We start from the raw sequence: 17,887 nt of genomic DNA, 5'->3' as shown, positions 1-17,887 counted from the left end.
CTGAATCACTCATAAGCTAAGAATCCTTGCGAGAAATTTTAGGCTGAGGTAGGAGCTCTAAGTTACGGGCTCAGGTCTGGCTCTGCTCATTATCTCATTTTATTCTTATAATCAAGCTAAATAAGATCCAGCGTTGCCATGGGTTGTTTTATTCTCAACGTCAGCTAGATGCTCTGATGTTGTCTCAGTGCATGACTTCCTTACCTGCTCGATCTGCTCTATGCAAGTTGATGCATCGTTCAATCTGGCATCTGGAAAGCAACACAGTGGAGTGGAGGAAATGTGAGTTGACACATTGACATTAGTTGAAACCTATCAGATCCACTGATGTGATGGAGTGGAGATGGACCAGAGACACATCTGGTGTAGTAAGAATACCAGATCCACTCCATTTTCTGCTCCATTGAGATTTTGCCTTGTCCTCCCTTGTCTGTCAACGCACTAGACTGTATAAAACATGGTCACAGTCTGCATGATGTTAGACATTTGTTCTGATACAGATGCTGTGTCCTAAATCACATACTTTTGTCTGTCCACTTACATTGGAGTGCACTGTGTACACTCTGCACTTACCAGCACAGTGCACAAAATCATACAGGGTGTTATTGTCCCAAATTGAACGCTGCAGCTTCACACTTACTGAAAACTACAATGGCATCTCACAACTGTTTACAGGTGGTCTTCTGCTTTTCATTAATTACATCCATCAATCATCAACCATCCTTTCCTGACACTTCTTCTACGTAGGCAGTATGGCGAGTATTGAGCGTGAGAATTGTCCAGCGTTCCACACTCAACTGTTTGACCAGTTTGAGTACACCAGCTGAGCAATCAAAGTGCACTGCGTCTTTTTCATACTGTCATTGTGAACACATTTCTGCACTCAAAACAGTCTGTATATGTGCAGAAGTGCACAATTTGGGACTGTATGAAACATGGATGAAGCATTTGCGGCATCACCTGTCGGTTCCTAAACCGTGAAATGCAGCTAATCCGTGGACACAGCCACATTTGCTATGAGGCTGGTTGTGAGTTTTCCTTTGAGCAGCTACAGGCAGTCACATGACCTGAGCAGTGTCTCTGATTAGAAAATTAAACGATCCTAATAACTTCTTAGCCGCAGGTATAGAAAAAAATTCACTTACCATACAGTGTGTGCCGATAGTGAAATCAGCATTTTACACCCAAACTGTTTTTTGAACCAGGCTGTAAATGTGTTTTTTTAAAGGCGTAAAAGTCAGTTTTTATGGCTTCATGACTTCTGGTCTTTCTGCAGCCAGCCCTAAGCGAATTCTCAATGAACAGCGACTTTTAGCACTTCCGTATAGGCTTCTTTTTTACTGACCGGATGTTGCCTCTTGTTTGGGACACAGCAAGAGTTTTAAAGGCCATCATCAGCAGAAGCCATACTGGAAAACCTTGACTTGTTCCATTTAGGATGAGGTAAAGACGTAGGCCTGTACCCTCGTCACAGACAGCTGCCATGTATTTGCCTGTCCATCAAATCTGCTGTGCTCTTACAGCGGAAAACTTGTAAGTTTAATAACTTCCAAAATAACAATGTTACTATAAACCACAGACACAAAAAGAGCACACATTATGTAATTATCCTCTCCATCTTCAAAATTACACAGCAGCACTTTCACAACCTCTTTCCTCCTGATGTATCCTTCAGTGGAAACTATCTCTACATCCTCCATCTCTTTGCTTAACTCCCCTTCTCACCCTCCTCCATCTTTCTCACTGTGCATATTTCATTCTGTCTCTCTGACTTCTCCAAACAACCAAAGATAATCACCCAAAGGCTGGATGCTCCATTAAATGTATAATAGTTCTACACCCTGATATTGATGAACCATTGAATGCAAATTACATCAAGAGGACTTCATTCGTCTCTGGATGTCACGCTGGCAAAACACAACCTAATTTCTATTAATCCTAACAGTGAGTGTGTAAGATAAGATGAAACTTTAATGACTCAAAATTGTGTGAACAAGGAAAAGTGGGTCACTGCAACAGCAAGAAGTGGGTAGTGGGTGATGATGATGAACACATTGAATTGACAAGTCTGACACTGCAGTACGAACGCCTGTTTATAATATTCAGTGACAGTGAGTCAAGAGATGAGAAAGCAACCTAAATACATTACACAGTATAACTTAACAGCAGAACTTTAAACTAACACTCCACTTAGTTTTGATATGGAGAATGTAGCAGGGTTTGAATGGATGTTTGGAATCTGTTAAACTATTTCTAACCTTCAGAATGAAAGTGAAATGCACTTTAGTTGCTCCACTACTTCAATATTTCATTCTTGTCATGCTACACATTCCACCCACTGTTGCACGTCAGCTCATTATATTTTTCTCTCCTTGAATCTGGGCCACCTCTCCTCTGTCTGCACACTTGGTCTTCTTTTCAAGCTGGATTGTACAGAACATGCAGTCATATCACTTTACTTTCTTTACCAAACCTCTCACTGCAAAAACTGAAATCGAAGCAAGTGTTTGTGTCTTATTTTCAGTATGAATTGCCTTATTAGACTGAATATGGGCCACATTCACCTGACAAGTCTTAAAAAATGTCTTATTTTGAGATATTTAAAGACAAAAATTGTGCCTGAATCACTTGGAAAGACTCCAAAAAGGAAGAGATTAAAAAAAATGGATTTGTTTCTTGAGACAAGAATAATAAGAAACTAAACAAGTACTTTTTTTTCCCAAACCAAGTTGGCTTTTTTTTTTTTTTTTTTTTTGAATTCTTTATGAGGAATTCAGTTCCCATTTTTGTCTTAATACCTTTAAATGAAACATTTTCTGGACTTTTCAGGGGAATGTGGCTCCTGCTTGATCTAGTAAGACATGTTTTTACCAAATATATGACAAACACTTAGATTTCAGTTTTTCTCAGCTGGCTTTGCTCTCTGACCTTAGTCTCGATAGCTGCCCCTGTAAGGTTAGCTGAATTAATATTTATTCCTAATTCAAAATATCTTGACAAGCAAGTCTTTCTTACCCAGTTGGCAGATTTTTTTTTTTTTAATGTATATACATAAGCTGTGTCACTGAGCACGGCACAAGCCTGGAGCAATTTGATTAACCGTGTGAAACCTGGCCTCTTTTTGAGCCCTGCTAGAAAAATGACACCCCCAAATTGTACTGGGTATATCTCTGCATCTGGAAGGTCTGTTTGAATCGTTCCAGCGCGATAATAAAAGGAACATTAGTGAAATTTGTTTAAGGGTGTAAGTATTGGTATTCATGTGACTTGCTCAGAGTAATAGATCAGGTTTTACTCAAATAGAAAGTTTGGTTGAAGTTTGACTTGACAGAGTTTGTAGCTGAGTTTCTCCTGCTCAATCTGATGTGCTATATGACTATAAACATTTGTGATAAGTATTTTGTTTTATGCTTTTTGTTGCGGACCAACCTCCTAGTCCCCCCAATAGGGAGGACCTTAGGGTTTAAAGGGGTTTAAAAACAAGCGGCAGGATCCAGCTGTAAGAAATAACGCCATAATGAACTGTTAAAACCTGCAGTTCTTTAAGATTGTGGCAGAATGAAGACAGACAGGAAACCCCATAAAAATCAGCTTGGTTACATCATTAGCACACACTGCAGGGGGGTTAAAAAATGTATAACCCAGTAGATGAGAAGATGTAGCTATCACTGAGGAGCCTCAAAGCCCACCTCATTTTAAATATGGCGCCCACCCACGGTCTGTTTCAAAACCCCATATCAAAACAGATGGGTGAAGTCATTACATCCGTTTATTATATGGTCTGAGTTATAAAGTCTTGATTTGCAGTGGTTTTTACTTATGAAGCTGTTTCATGATTGTGTTTTTGTTCTGCAAATCTTGTGCTTTCATTTCTGCTCGTGTACCTTCACCTACGTAGAACGATCCGCAGACAATGCTAATCACACATTAACAAATCCAAGTAGATAGTGTTTGTATTACTTTGGTGGTCACTCAAAGTTTTATCTGGTATAATCCTCCAGTTGAAGTGAACTTTTTATCAGTTGGTGGAAAGTTTGTTTAAGAGCATGGTGTTTGGATTGAGTCACAGTGACCTCCTTAGAGTGTTTGATTATTCCTGACTGCTCCTGTCAACGGCCACAGAGAGCCACCAGACTGACAGAACATGATGAGTGTGTCCCATACTAAAGATATGATTTCATCTTGGTTGCAAAAACAACAGCATGGAGAGTAGAGTGAAGTAACTCAATCTCTCGGTCCAGACAGGACCTGTCATCAGGCGAGGGAGACACAGCCATTGGTTAATCATAAGGAGTGAAGGATCTGTCCGTAGGCGAGGGAAAGCTGTTTATCCTGTATTTGGTAAGAATAAGAAATGAATGGTTGGTACGTCAGAAGTGCAAAAAGGATGCTTAGCTAATGATATTAAGCTAACTAAGTCTGGCATAGAAAGAAGAGGACTTTAGGGGAAGGTTTAAAGGTGGGGGACTGGGTTTTTGTCAAGAAAAAAAAAGTTAGCCTTATAGGTACTAAAAAAAATGTTTAAAGAGGAGATTTTGAGTTTGCTTCTGTCTGGGAACTACTCAAAACAGTTCTTTCAAAAAAAAAAAAAAAAAAAAAAAAAAAAGCACGAGATCTTGACACATTGGAAGGGGGGCCTCAAACACCAAGGTCCATCCTTGGCTCTGACCATGACAGGCCTCTAAAAGGCCAGCCAATCAGAGAAGCAGGCTTTTTTCAGCTGTTAATCATGTGAAGCTACTACAAGGGTGTCAGAGGGACAATATTCAGTGTAAAACAGCAAAACACCCCCTCTTTAACATTTGGTTTTGTGTTTTGCTGGACTATAAGTCTAAATTGAATTGACAAGGGAACACATTTTGCACCACTTAACTGAAAAATCCCACCAAATGATATACTTTTTAAATGTTAATGAAACTGTAGGAAGGACGCATGCCATAACTACAAAAACATTCCAAACTCTTGGGCAGCAAAAATAGATTTTTTTTTTTTTTTGAGTCATTCCACAGTGTCACCATTAACGATTTTCTACTCTCACTTAAAAACAAATTTTCTTGCATCTTTTTCTCTCCAGAAGAAATCCTCTGTGAATGACCACAAGATTTAAAAAGAGACTGAGGTTTTCAATGAAAATTCTCAGACTGGTTATTTCAGCTCAAGGGAGCATGTTTGCTTTATATCAAGAGAAATGTCGAGCTCAAAGGATTTAGTTCTTTTTGCTCTTTTTTTTTTCCTTTGGTGAGATTCTTTGTCTTCCTTTGCTGAAAAGCAATCCTGTTTTCTTTCCATCAAACTGAAAAATGTGCCTTTATGGTCACTGTGCTAACCATTCGAACCAAAAAATCAATATCATATTCTTAGTTGCTCATTTCTAATGTATTTTTTTAACTCTATCATGCAACAGTAAGATATAAGGATAAGTCTGCTATCTCTGATGCTAAGTAAGAAGTCTGAGTGGTTGGTGTAGAGACAGACATGTGAAACCTCTGCAGACCTCCTCAGTTGTCTCCCAGCAAGTCCACCACCCAGTTCCTCCTCAGGCTTACACACAAGTCGCAGATATTTTACCTCCTCCATCCGCTCTCCCAAGTAAACTATAAGCTTCACAAGCAACACTTGGTTAGAGCAGTCAGGAGTTAAGACCATACCTGGCCTGTCATGAGCCGATGCTCAGCAGCCCAGCTCAGACTTTTCTTTCTACCTGAGGTTTCTCCACAGCTCTTACAAATTGCAACGCTGGATGTCCACACAAAATCTGTGCAAATCCTCAAACTGCTAAAGATTCATATCTTAAAGCCATATCTGAATCTGTCAGTAAACTTCTCACAGTAGCAGAAGATCCTCATAATATCTCAAGAGTAGGGATGGATACCGAATTAGGTACTTTCATAGGTACCGACCAAACTGTGTCAAAAGTACCGGGTACTGATTCACATAAAATTGAAAAGTACCATGTTTTAGGTAAACACATCTTTGTGACTGTGAGGGAGTGGAAGAGTAGGTGACTTTCCATGCTAGACATGAACACAGCATTGCAAGGTTATATATTGAAGAATAAATACATTTAATTTTTTAAAAAGTTTTATTATTAAACAAATTGATATTTTTCACCACATAAATGCAAAAAAGTACAGAAAATTTGTACCGTTGAGTACTGGTACCAATTGCCAGGTACTGGGCATTGGTACCATATGGTTTTGAATGTGAAAGGTACCCATCCCTACTCAAGAGACCTGGTGATATAATGAGGTCACAATAAATGGATCTCGTACCTGGTTCATGACACATTGGAAGGGTGGGCCTCAAACACCAAGGTTTGGAGTTATGCATCATGCTAAGCTACCGCAGTACTGGAGGGACAGTATACATCCAAAAAAAAAGCACAAGAACCTCTCTCGATATGTTTCAAGTAACCTCAGGCCTTGCAGAGTTGGCACACTGGGTTTTTGCTCGACGTACGTGTTCAGGAAGACACAATAATAATGTAAAATGTAAAATCACAAGCTGGCACAATAAAAAGGCTGAAGTTTGTGCTTTGGGTTATAAAGAAGGACAAAGGTTGAAAAGTGGTTCTCAGAGGTTACATTATATTATGTACATGACCTAAATGAGACCTTCTCAGTATGGGACCAGAGTAAATAAGTAAGAATTTCATTTAGGACTCACTCTGGCCTGTGCGGAAGCCCTGAATTTTTACCATCCATCCACTCTTGCTGACAACTACCCAAAGCAGACTTCATTCCACCAATTACTATGTCACTAATTTCTCTGGAGATTCCATGTGTTTACCCCTTAAAGGGATCCTTATTGACTTTCAATTTGCAGTGTTTCAGTGGCGCTGACACAAAAGTTCAGTGTTATTTGCAACCAGGGTGAAATGCATTCAATGTCATTTTGTGTTTGTTAGTCAAAACTACTCAGTGCATCATCAGGAGTTTGATATTTTAAAGAGGGGCTGTTTTGCTTTCCCATAGTTTTAACATGGATGTAAAGTAACGATGCTGGGCACCCATAGTAAGTGTGTGCGCATTTTCCAACTGACACCCATTCATGAAATTCCTGAATCTGTCTGTGCGTTGCTCTAAACAGTGCAATCTAAAAATAGCACAATATCTACATGAAATCTTTGCAAGGTCTTAACGAGACTTGTTGAAATGATGTCATCACATAATAACCTCCAAAATGATTAATGGAACATTGGAGGGTTGGGCTCCATACCCCAAAGTACACCCAAAGCTCTGCCATAAACAAGCCGCCAGAGTGCTGGCCAATCAGAGGGAAGAGGGGGTTTGTGAAACATGGTGCCTTAAAGAGACAGCAGCTGAAATGAAGGGTTTTCAAACAAGTCTGAATTAAGAGTTTTCTAAAACACAGATGTGAGAGCTTGAGGAGCTATTTTAGCTGTAAATTATGTAAAGCTACTTTGTGGATACCAGAGGGACAGTTTACTCTCCCAAACGATACACAATACCCCGTCTTTAAAATTTGTCCTATTTACTCAAAATTCCTGTCTGTGCTGTTTTTCTTACTTTTACATCCCTTAGAGCTAAATTACCCCCAAAATATTCTGTCATCGGAGTGTTAATATCCTGTCAAGGGGAGCCGCTAATATGGCCAATTTCTTTTCTTTTTTTTTTTTTTTTTTCAAATATTTATTCAATCGCTGCGTTCTATTTTTCATAGTTTCACTTGATCTTGGGAAGAGTTATTTTTTTTGCCAATGTCACATTGAGTTCTTAATTCATCTGCCACTTGTTGTTTGAGGGATTTTTGTGTGTTTTTTTTGCTGCCCCCAGTAATCACTGAAGTACATTTTTTCCAAAGGGTATTTGGTATTCAGTGGAGAGTTTGTGGTTTTAACAAAATAATGTGATGACAAAATAATTGTGCTTCGTTTTGGTTTGCAGACATTTGAGCACAGTAGCAAATCTTAATATTCATTAAAACACATGTGAGGTGATTATTTTAAAGTCCTGCCACTGACCGCCAAATTAAATCTTAGAGTCAAAAGCTAGGTGTTGTTTCCCACTTTCACACTTGCTCTGTTAATATTTCTTCTGTTCTTCTCTTGTCTGCTTCGGGCTTTTGTCTATTTTAATGCCCTAAGATTGCTGATTGGACAAGATGAACAGTCTGACAGGGTAACAGAAACACCGGCCAGCAATTTGTCACCTCCTCAACACTGTGTTTTATTAGACCCAGGAAATGCCGAGGCAATTGGGTCGGATTTAGACTATTACGGGAGTTGAAAGAAGTGCAACAAAGGGAATAAGACACCATGTGCTTTTTTTTCCTGGGAAAAATTGGAGCCACTGTCTCATGAACTTTGGGAAAAGTTTAACAATTGCAATCAAAGGAAAGTAAGTTTAATTCCCTGGACAGGTTGAAATGTGTAGAAAAAGAAGAAGTGCGATAGCTGGGGAAATATGAGAAAGGCAGAGACAGGTGTGGTGTTTTTTTTGTCACATTGTCAGAGCTCTACCTGGAAAGTTTAACACCTATCAACAGGAGCGCCAATATAAAGAAAGGAGGAAAGATAAGAAAGGAAAGACAGGAAAGAGAAAAAATACTCATCTGTCATTTAATTTTTGTCTGACACCTTGACCTCCCTAAGCTCTGACTTCAAGAAAAAAAGTGTATAAAACAGTGTTTGTTAAGAGGAACAAGGTTAAAAGTTCAGAGCTAACACAGTTGAATAGTTGATGCGCAGCAACTTGACAGAAGCACCCTGAGAGAAACTGTACGTCAGGAAATGGCATTGATTATTCTCTGAGTGAGTCATTTTGTTGTATCTCTCCTCTCGAACAGACACAGCCGTTTTACATATTTTCTTGATTCCAGAAGAAAAGCTTCGTAAACGATAACGGAACTGATCGAGGTTGAGGGTTTTATGGACTAATTCACTTTGTTCTCAAATGCTTTAAAGCTTGACGTGAGAGGAAGTTCATCTTTACTTAATAGAATGATTCACTTCAAAGGCTGCCTGATGATTGCATGCATTTCAAAACAGATGATATAAACCTTTAATAGTGCTTAAATAGAGGATAAAAAATTCAGTTAATCTTTTATAGTTTAGTTTAAAAATACACAACAGACTGTATAGTACACTCTTTATTTAAAACTACTGTCATTAAAGTGATCTGGTCCTGTATGCATGATGAACGATTAGCGGGGAAAACGGACCATTTGTTCTAACGTAAAAAAAAAAGGATTAGTGGTATGAATTATTTAATGGAGGTATACCCCACCAATACAGGTGCAAACTGCAGGATAACAGCACCTGTTTGGCTGTTTAAAGGTGGACATTGCATGATGCGTTACCGTTTGAGACAAAATATGCAAAGACAGTGGACAGTCCTTTGGAAATGTGGGGATGTGTAGCCATACAGCAACTTTAGATCTAGGAGACATGACACTTTTTTCTTTAAACAGATGAGATAAAGGAGACAATCCAAGTCTCAAACCAGCGAGGCTCGCTGCCATCAATTTTACAAGTTTGATTCGCTCTTTGTTTTTAAACGTCTGGGTCCTTCAAGATGTGTGAGGTGAAATGTTGGAGTTCATAAACTGCTTTAAGAGTTATTCATCAAGGTACTGGGGCATTGCTGCAGTGCTTGTTTCGTAAAGCAGCTTTCATATTACAGATTTTGTTATTGAGTTTTTTTTTTTACTGTGCGCTCAGAAACACCACACACATTTACTATGTTCAAGATTGCCAAACTTTCTCTTTCTCTTTGTTTACTTGATTGACTCAGTGATAACAGCTGTTTGTGTATTCTTGTAATAAAATCTCCATTTCTTCCTCTGAAAAATGATTTTCTTGATCTTTTCTCAGTTTCACTGTTACTGGTCGGCAGTGTATGAGTGGTAGACATGTGCAATTCGGTGGGGTTTTCTAAGACGTTCCCCTTGATTATGATGTAATTTGCAGCTGAGTCTCTTTCATGGTGTAATTATTAACTGGACGATTATTTGCAGTGGTGCATGCGGCTTACGCTGCAGCTAAACGGACCGTTCCATAATAGAACATTAGGACTAAAGGTCCTGTTGGTTTAATGGCTGAAAATGCATATGGGCCCAGGTGTTTTAACAGTGCTTTGACTTAGTGTAGATGACAGATACAACAATTATCTTTGGGCCTTGACCCTTATATTCTCTAATCTTTTAATCTTTGCATCAATCCATGCATAATAATAATAATAATAATAATAATAATAATAATAATAATAATAATAATAATAATAATAATAATTACAATAACAACAACAACAACAATAATAATGATAATAATAATAATAATAATAATACATTTCAAGGCACCTTTCAAGACACCCAAACAAACAAGGGCACATCTCTTTTCTTGAGTATAAAACCATTTTTATCCTCCTCTTCCTGCTAATGTCATGAACTATTTCTGTTTGTTTGTGTTTAGGCCACCGACCCAGATCTTGGGGCAAGTGGGCAGGTCCACTATAGACTCGTCAACCACCAGAAGCTGTTTTCCATCAATGCCACTGGAGCAATCAGAACCGCAGTGCCCCTGGACAGAGAGGTGAGAAGGAGTGATTGTCGTATGAATAACATAAACTACTCAAAGGTAAAAAGCACATGATTTATAAAGTCACATTATGGATGATCAGCTGTGAGTTTCCTTCATTTTTAGATCAAAGGTCACTACTTCCTGATCGTTGAGGCCTGGGATGGTGCTGTGGACCCTCGGCGCTCCAGGTTGACGCTGTTAGTGAACGTTCTGGATGTTGACGACAACAGCCCGACATTCAGCCAACAAACTTACAACATAATCCTCCCAGAAAACACTCCAGAGAACACCATCATTTTACAGCTAAAGGTAAGCAAGGATGAGTTGTTCAGATGGCTAATGTGAGAGTTTAGTTTCTACAGGAAGCTGCAGGTGTTTCTGCTTCATAGGATTAAATTCTGGAGAACAGGTTTTCAAGAGGCTCATCACTTTTGAAAATCACTCATCTATTTGTAAACAGCCTTAGCTTCTTGGGTGAAGGTTCATAAGTCTTGATCTTTTTTATTTATAAAGGCAATCTTTTTGTATCAAAAAGTTATTTATTTTTTAACTGTTAGAGGCTCAGACATCAAAAACATGCAGAGGCAGAGACCACGCCAGCAGCATTCTGGTGTAAGCTGTGCATGACCTCCATCTGGGACTGTGTTCTCTGCCCATTACATCTTGCAAAGTCCAACTTACAGTTTTAGAAAAGACCATAACTGTTGTTTAGAAGTCAAACAAAACTGATATGTCTGCAAAGAAAAAAGCTTAACCCCTTATCTATCCCACACAAAATGTGAAGCACGCCTGTAAACGACATTCCCAAATTAAAGGCTGCCATTGAGCCCTCTGAAATATATGGAAAAGCTAGAGAAAGGTAACACTCCATTTCAATCTCAGCAGTCAAACTTACTCTAACTGTAACCAGTATAAAGTTATTCAAGTAAGAACACACAAAGCCTGAATGTTTTTGTCTTTGCCCAGATTTCTTCTTAAATTGTTTTGTACATGGAAGGATGATGGTATGAAATTGAAACTTAAATAAGAGCATGAGGGTGTCGGTTCACACCACGTTGAGCAAGGTGATATTATTGGTTCTTCTAAGATCATAAATCGATCAAGTTGGTCAAATGAAAAGTCAACTTAAAGGAGTCAATGTTGACACAGAAGTATTGATATCTGTAAAACATACAAGGCTCTGCATTAAGATCAGACTACTGCCAGTTCAGTGGTTAATTAAAGAGTTGATTAAGCCTCCAGTAAGAATCCCCAGAAATCTGCCTCTGATGAGTCTCTGTTTCACTGTAAATAAATAATAATAAGGAAAAAGAAAAAGATTTTTTTTTATTTGATTGTTGTGTCTTGTTTTCCAGTTTTACTTGTGTGCGTAGATTTTCATCCATGTTTTCCTCTTGTATTATTTTGTAGTTGTCGTTTCCCGTGTGTCTGGTTAAGTTTCACTTCCTGACCTTGAACATTTCCCTCTTCTTTGATTGCACCTCATTAGTTTCACCTGTGCCTCTTTGTCACACCTGTGTCTGATTACCTTGGAGTCGTGAACTCTCTGTTGGATCATTAACTGTTACTTCCAGGTCTTGTCCTCCAGTAGTGCTTGTTCTGTAGTGTTTTTTGTGGATATATTTTATTGGATTTTCTGTGGCACTTTGGTTTTTTGTTATAAGTGAGTTTTTGTTTAATCTTTTTCGCCTTGAAATTGTGAGGAATGAATTTTTAGTTTATCACAAAGACATATTTTAGTTCAGTTTGTGAAAGGAAAAAAATGGAAACTTTGTCGGACATCTTTGAAAACACTTGTTGGTTGAATAGAGGTCTGACTGATTTTGTGATCTTTTCCACATTGAGAGGACTTTCTGTGCTAGTTAGACTTAATGACATTTCTCTGAATATGAGTGGCACTTGTAAGCTAATACGTGAAAATGGTCGAACATTAAGACGTCACTAAATGTGTTTTTGCACAGACCCTATTTTACTCTAATTTCCTGTACATATCAAAGCCAGCTGATACTACTCAGACTACTGACTATTCGAGTTTTATTATTATTTTATTCTTATTATCAGGTTACTGCACTTTTGCAAATCAAAACAATTACACAAAAAGATGACATCATCATGTAAAATTCATGAATATAGATTTATTTAAAATCAAATACCAGAAACCAAATGTCAGAAACCAGGCGAAAAAATAGGGAATAGTAAGGTTTCAACCAAGTTGCCTACATTTCAGAGTTTTTTGGTCCAATTAATTTACTTCAGACCAGTTGGTTAGGTTAATGAGTCCATGCAATAACCTTTCATCAAAGTTCTTTTAAGAGTTTCTATCTTTACCCACTTTGAAATCACCAAATTGGTTTTATTTAGCATTCCAGTCTGCACTACTAATGTCATCAAAAGCCAGATTTTTAATTTGACCACATTAAAAAACCACAGTGGAATGCAAAAAAGGGGGAAAAGGCAGCTGTTCCCCACAGCTATAAAGCAAAATACTAACAGAGAGAAAATATGAAGCAGACCAGCAGCCGGACCACTCATTTTTCTTCCACAGGTGTTTCAGCCACACCAACTCAACCCTGACCTAATGAAAACACTCCAGTCTGTCACTCGCTCCAGCTCATGTAGATGCTGTTTCACATTATCCTCCTGGCAAATATGAAAAATTCAACTAGCCATAAAATCCACAAGGCTGTAATATTACTTTCTTCCTCCCTCTCACACTCCCTTCTTTCCTTCCTCTGCAGGCCATAGATGCTGACCTCGGCTCCAACCTCTCGTATCGAATCAGAAGTGAAGGCTTGGACCAGGAGATCTTTCAACTTTTCCGCATCAACCCAGTGACAGGAGACGTGTCAGTACGAGAAGTTCTGGACTTCGAGGCTTTGTCTCTGTCTGACTCAGAACCCACGTACACTTTCACTGTGGAGGCCACGGACACTGAAGGATCCATGCCTCCTGGACTCGCCTCTGTTACCGTCAGAATCATGGTGAGTGTGTGGGCATGTGTTTCCCCATGTGTCTCTGGAAGGGTTAGCACAGAAGGATAAGGCCAACGTGCCTGTCTTTCTAGTTCCTTTTTCTGTTCAAGGAACAAGTCAGTGATGGAAGTTTATTGATTTTAACGCAACATAAAGTTGAGAAATGCTGACTTCTTCAAGAAGTTAACAGTTGTGCCAACGTTCATGGCAGTTGACGTCATTGCATTGTGAGTTACAAACAAACATCTCTTGATCTCTATCTTTGCAAGCTAGTTGACGTATTAGTGACCGAGCCCATGGCCATCTTAGACAAAGCCTTGTGTTTTCTTTATGCTCAGTTTTGGTCAGAGGTTAAATGTGTTGACCGTGACAGCTACAATTTTTTTGATGAAGAGTGGGACGAATAAAGAAAAGATGATGAAAAGATGAAACTTTAAAGAGAAACACAAAAGCAAAGCATTTGCAACAATGTGGTCAAAAATTGAAATTTGTGGGAATGTGTGGAACTCTGGCTGTTTCTAATCAGGTTATTTTATTGATTTCACACAATGCTTGCAACAGTCCTGTGAACCCAAGTTCATGGATACTGACGTAAACTGCTGTAGTAAAACTGTACTTAATTCAACTGTAGTTACCAGATTGAAAGAATGTCTAAACAAATCCATCCCATTACAGTTTTTAAAGAGGGTCAAGTCTGGTCTTGATGTTTAAGATCTCACTTAGATAAAAATTTAAATTTGACAGTAATGTTTTAGGAAATATCTTTTTTTTTGTAATTTTGACAGAGTCTTTGTTTCGAGATTGAAAAGAGGACAGAACCATTGATTTCCTCAGCATTTCTTTGAGGTCATCTCTAATTGCATGTTAAAAAATTCAATAATTGGGGAAAAACCTTCTTCCTTTCAATCTTTTTCGAAAAGCTTTTCTTTGGTGGCCATGGACATTTTAAAAAGCCGTTTCACTGGGTATAAAACCCTTGGTTTTCAGATCAGTTCGTAATTTATAAAGGGTAACTTAACATTCAAGGAACCTCAAAATGTAACTACCCTGCAATCTCTGGAAGGCCTCAGTGCATCAACATTGACGGGATGGTGGGTTTAGACATACCTATTGACTCCTTCATTTGGTCACCATGATCATACAATCCACAGTAGACAGTGACATTATGATGCCAGTGCAGAAAAGCTAAAAATTGCAGTTCTTCAAGAGCAGATTTTTGCAGCAAAATATATGTTTAAAAAAATGTTTTGGTGGCACTATGGGAGGTGATTTTTTCATGACTTGTCATTTTACTACACTTAAAAGTTTTGCCCATATAGGAACGTATAGCTTTCTATAAAGAGGTCAAAGGGCTCACCTTTATTACCTTATCCAAAGTTAGTTTAACATTTCCAATATGGCATCTGTTGATGATGGGCTTCAAAACCCTGCATCAGTAACAAATGGGTGATGTCACTGACACGACATCTATTTGAACAAAGGACTTACAACACTACTGACTACCTATATACAGAGATTTTGATTATAACAGCTGTGTTAACAAATGCAATGTTGATATTGTTCTGTCACTGAGTAAATGGTAATACCAGCAATACTGTGAAAGTAACAGGCCCATCATTAAACAGAGATCAGACAAAGAGGATGCAATAAAAGAAGACGATGTCAGCTGGTTAGTGAGTGGTTCTCACTGCAGTGCAAATCATATTGGATATGTCGAACCATAGCAAAGTACTCTACGGGAAAACCCAAATAAGTTTCCTCACCCCTTTGGGAGTTCTAAAAAGAGACTTTGTTTGTGGACTCTACAGTCTACAGGAAATGTGGAACCACAGTGACTTCAAAAGGGAGAGAAATTCACATTTAACAAAAGCTATCGTGTGGTTTGTTGTCTACAGTCTCATGCAAGAGCTCCCCGTCCCTTCACCGGCTAATAATTTTAATTTAGTTGGCATATTGTGACATTGTAGGTTTTCGCTTTTCACTGTTTATAATTTGTGTACTTGTTCATTCTTGCTCATTTTGTCGACAGTAATAATTCCAGTCTCTTTCTACCTGCCTGAACAGAGAAGGTATTTTGAGTTGAGTCCAAAGAAGAAATAAGTATTAAAGTTGACAATTCATCCCACCCATACAATTTTCTTCAAAAGTTCCCAATAAAAATTGCAGTATTTTTATGATTGTGAACTTTTGGGGGCACATTAATCATGAAGTTGAATTCTGATTTTGTGAAAGCCCCAAAACAGACATCTTGAGCTATGTCCTGTTTTTAAGTTGTTTCAAAACAAGGCCAAATCACCCATTTCTACTCCACACTGATTTTTTAAACATATCATCAGACAAAATTGCCTCTTGAAGCACTATTATCCGAAAAAAAGATCCTTAAAATGGTACTCTTAAATTTTTGTGATGCACAGCACTTGCAAGACTTTAAATCTATCTTTTATTCAACTGCTTTAAACTTTTTTTGTTGCTGTTCTAAGTAAAAGAAAAACACTACTCAGAGGGAATGTATTACAGTCCCCAGAAACACCACTCAATCCTGCTTTTGTTTCCCTCCCTGTGTTACTGAAAGGCTACAGCAGGAGTGCTCACTGCCTCTGATCTATTTGTATCTGCTATACTGGGACTCACTGGATATAACAGCTGTTTGCATGCTGTTGAACATTTGTGACACTTGTTGAAAAGCTATGGCAGATTCATCTCCCTGTCGTGATGCACAGACATTCTGGCAATAAGCTTCCAATTTCTCTCTGTTTCACACCACCTTTGTTTACCTTCTTTTTCTTTGGCGTCTCAATTTGACAACTGTGACACAAGTTTTGAAATCCATCATTCAGCCACAGCAAAGAACAATCAGTAACACTATTTTTCCATTTCCATGGTGTCCCTCTTCTCAAACTTGGAGCTGTTTTCTAGTAGTGCTGACATCTGCAGTGATTTAAAGAAAAGGACCCACTGTCCTGTGACCATCCAATTTATTCCATCCACAGATAAATGGATTTTTTTTTCTATAGACAAAACATTTAATTTACAAAGTTTGATGATATGACAGCTCCTCAAAAAAGGTGAAACGAAAACACTTCTTGTCCTCCATACTGAGTAGCCGTAGTGCAGGTGTCAACGGATTGGACATGGAAAAGACAAGAAAATTCAAACCCTCAGCAAAACAAATTATTTGAACTTTTGTGACGGTCGTGAACGGCTTGCTAGCTAAGTCCATTCACTGAGCCTTAGCAGCAATCTCTGGTCTAAAAATATGAAACCAATGTGGAAGTTGTAAAAACACAGTTCAGGGTGTGCTGATAGAGAAATGAGTTATTCAGACCTGTCATTGAAGTGTAAGTCAAGTTGTTAATTTTTTTTAAAGATATTTTTGGGGCTTTTCATGCCTTTAATGATAGAGAAGACAGTGCGCCATCTGGGCCCCATCTAAGTCAAAATGAACTAGCTCATGTTCATTCTTTCACGAAAAGTTTTTCATTAGGGCCATTTCAGCATCTCTCAGCACCTCTCGGATTTGGAGCTGCTCACAATAGTGGCAGTAAACTACACCCAGATTTCCCCTTCATGAATTATAAACTGAGCGGTGTAGTTGGTGTTCATGAATAAATGAGCTCATTTGATAAAGTTGTACACTTTTACTTGTTCACACTAGGCATGCACCAATCCAACTTTTCTGGTTCCAATACCAATGCTGATACCAATCAGATACCAGTGTTTAATAATAACCTGCATGCTTTACTGTGGGATAAGACTGGTAATGGTTAGGTAAAAGGCCAAAAAATGAGTACATGGAGTCACCGAAGTTACTTATTTACCAATGTACGGTTTTGAAGCCAAAATACCCCCATCACAGGTGCCGCCATTGGTAGCAGTTGTGGAACCAGAGTCTACGCAGTAGAGACTGTGAGGAATTCTGGGAGAATCTGAGTGGAGCTGGGTGACAAATATAATAGTTTTTTTTTTCTTTCGAGAGTCTAATCACTTCTTGACTCTAGCTCCCCACATTTCACTATCCCTGAAAAAAATTCACAAGAACGGCAGCTGTCAATCATTGTCAAACGTGACATAAAATCCATTTTTAACCTCGTATAACTAATGAAAACAAAACTTTTCTGAAAAAAGGGGACTCGAATACAAGGCAGTCAAATGATATCTTCAAATCACCACAACAATCGGACGTGAGAAACATTTCTACGAGGTGTAAGAATTTTTTAAAGTTTGACTACAGCCCATCTGGAATGACTGGAGAGCTGGATTTTTTTTTTACCTATGCTGCAGCCAGTCACCAGGGGGAGCAGTTTTTGTGGCAACCTCACTTTGAGCCAAGCAAGATAATGTCCATTTAGCAGCTTGGTAAAAATCATGCTTCAGA

The 17,887-nt window shown here is 38.5% G+C and overlaps 1 protein-coding gene across 1 annotated transcript in view; it reads left to right on the top strand.

Annotated features, from left to right (window-relative positions):
• pcdh15b (protocadherin-related 15b) overlaps positions 1–17,887 on the top strand; it is a 281,925-nt gene that overhangs the window by 166,051 nt on the left and 97,987 nt on the right. Inside the window, exons 21-23 of the mRNA XM_074662917.1 lie at positions 10,433–10,552; positions 10,664–10,849; positions 13,279–13,521. Of these exons, the coding sequence (XP_074519018.1) occupies positions 10,433–10,552; positions 10,664–10,849; positions 13,279–13,521 (549 nt within the window). The remainder of the gene's footprint in view (positions 1–10,432; positions 10,553–10,663; positions 10,850–13,278; positions 13,522–17,887) is intronic.

Source organism: Halichoeres trimaculatus, unplaced genomic scaffold (assembly GCF_033239565.1).
Source record: "Halichoeres trimaculatus isolate MK-OKI-2021-1 unplaced genomic scaffold, fHalTri1.1 fHalTri1_scaffold_23, whole genome shotgun sequence".
Classification (NCBI taxonomy): domain Eukaryota; kingdom Metazoa; phylum Chordata; class Actinopteri; order Labriformes; family Labridae; genus Halichoeres; species Halichoeres trimaculatus.
This window is presented reverse-complemented; position numbering and strand designations above follow the sequence as displayed.